Here is a 1,671-nt window from a genome sequence, read left to right as displayed (position 1 = left end):
GAAGGAAGGAAGGAAGGAAGGAAGGAAGGAAGGAAGGAAGGAAGGAAAAAATATAGATATAGATATATACCCACTTACTGTTACTAAACAGTCCAAAAACAAAAAGATGACCACAGGAGAGAAATAGGTACAAAGAAAAGCTTTACAAATTACACAAGTCAGAATTCCAGGGCAGGACAATTGCTGCTTATTATCTGCGTCCTAGGGTGGCTAGGAAAATGTGAATGAGGCAATTAGTTCATGGTTGAAGAGAATGTTAATTGCTCTCTAATGTCATCAGATCTTGATGATTTCCTGTCAAAAGTTCTTCCTTCTGAGGCACTGTGGGGGAGTTTAGCAATCATAGAAGGGCATCTACGTCATTTGTCCCAGTACCTAGGGTGCCACATAAATGACAGTAGTGCCATATCTTACTGTTTCCTACATTTTGGAACGTGACTAATGTACCTTTTCCATTGTTCCCTTCCAGAATCTCCAATGAACACTCACCCAAACTCCAGATCCGGAGTCATAGTTACCTGAGGGCGGTGAGTGAAGTCTCCATCAACCGGAGCCTGGACAGCCTCGACCCTGCAGGCTTGCTCACATCACCAAAGTTCCGCTCCAGGAATGAGAGCTACATGCGAGCCATGAGCACCATCAGCCAGGTGAGGGCCGTCAGGGCAGCGGTGGTCAGGAACCAATAGCGGCAGGAAGGTTAGCGAGAACTGAGAGGGCGTGAGTTAGGGAGGCAGTCGCTCACCCAGGAGACCACTGGGTCCTCAGACAGGAGGTCCAGTCAAGTGATGCAAAGAGCATGCCATGTGCTCAGCCACAGTAAGCCCCCGGTATCAATGGTCTGCAAGGAGGTGGGGCCCTCTGTAGGTGGATAAAGCACAATGAAGAGGGTCCTTGGAAATTCACTTGAGATCAGGAGTTCAAGATCAGCCTGGCCAACATGGTGAAACCCTGTGTCTACTAAAAATACAAAAGTAAGCCTGACATGGTGGCACATACCTGTGATCCCAGCTACTCTGGAGGCTGAGGCAAGAGAATCACTTGAAACCGGGAGGTGGAGGTTGCAGTGAACCGAGATCATGTCACTGCACTCCAGCCTGGGTGCCTTAGCAAGACTCTTTCTCAATTAAAAAAAAAAGAAAAGAAAACTTTGGCTTTTAAGCATGCAAGAGATATGAATCTAACTTTGATGTAGGATAATTAATCTGGCCAAAAAAACATAGGAAAGATTGGAGAAAATGAGAAGCTAGAAGCAGAGAGGCTAGTTTGGAAGACACTGTGATCATCAAGGTGAAAATTAATGTTACTGATGGTGGTGGTGACCATAGTGGTGATGCTGGTGTGTTGGTGATAATGATGGCAGTGATGGTGATGGTGATGATGGTGATGGTGGTGGTAATGATGGTGGTGGTAATGATGGTGATGGCAGTGGTAGTGGTAGTGGTAGTAATGGTGATGGTGGTGGTGATGGTCGTGGCAGTGATGTTGGTGATGGTGGTGACAGTGATGGTAACAGTAATGGCAGTGGTGGTTGTGATGGTGGTGGTGGTGATGTGACGGTGATGGTGGTGGTGGTGGTGGTGGTGGTGACAGTGGTGGTTGTGATGGTCGTGATGGTGATGGTGGTGATTATGGTAATAGTGATGGTGACAGTGGTGGCGGTGGTGGTCATGA

The 1,671-nt window shown here is 47.2% G+C and overlaps 1 protein-coding gene across 1 annotated transcript in view; it reads left to right on the top strand.

Annotated features, from left to right (window-relative positions):
* DLGAP1 (DLG associated protein 1) overlaps positions 1 to 1,671 on the top strand; it is a 976,217-nt gene that overhangs the window by 729,246 nt on the left and 245,300 nt on the right. The window contains exon 7 of the mRNA XM_023228478.2: positions 470 to 647. Coding sequence (XP_023084246.2) covers positions 470 to 647 — 178 coding nt within the window. The remainder of the gene's footprint in view (positions 1 to 469; positions 648 to 1,671) is intronic.

This window comes from Piliocolobus tephrosceles, chromosome 18 (genome assembly GCF_002776525.5).
Source record: "Piliocolobus tephrosceles isolate RC106 chromosome 18, ASM277652v3, whole genome shotgun sequence".
Lineage (NCBI taxonomy): Eukaryota > Metazoa > Chordata > Mammalia > Primates > Cercopithecidae > Piliocolobus > Piliocolobus tephrosceles.
This window is presented reverse-complemented; position numbering and strand designations above follow the sequence as displayed.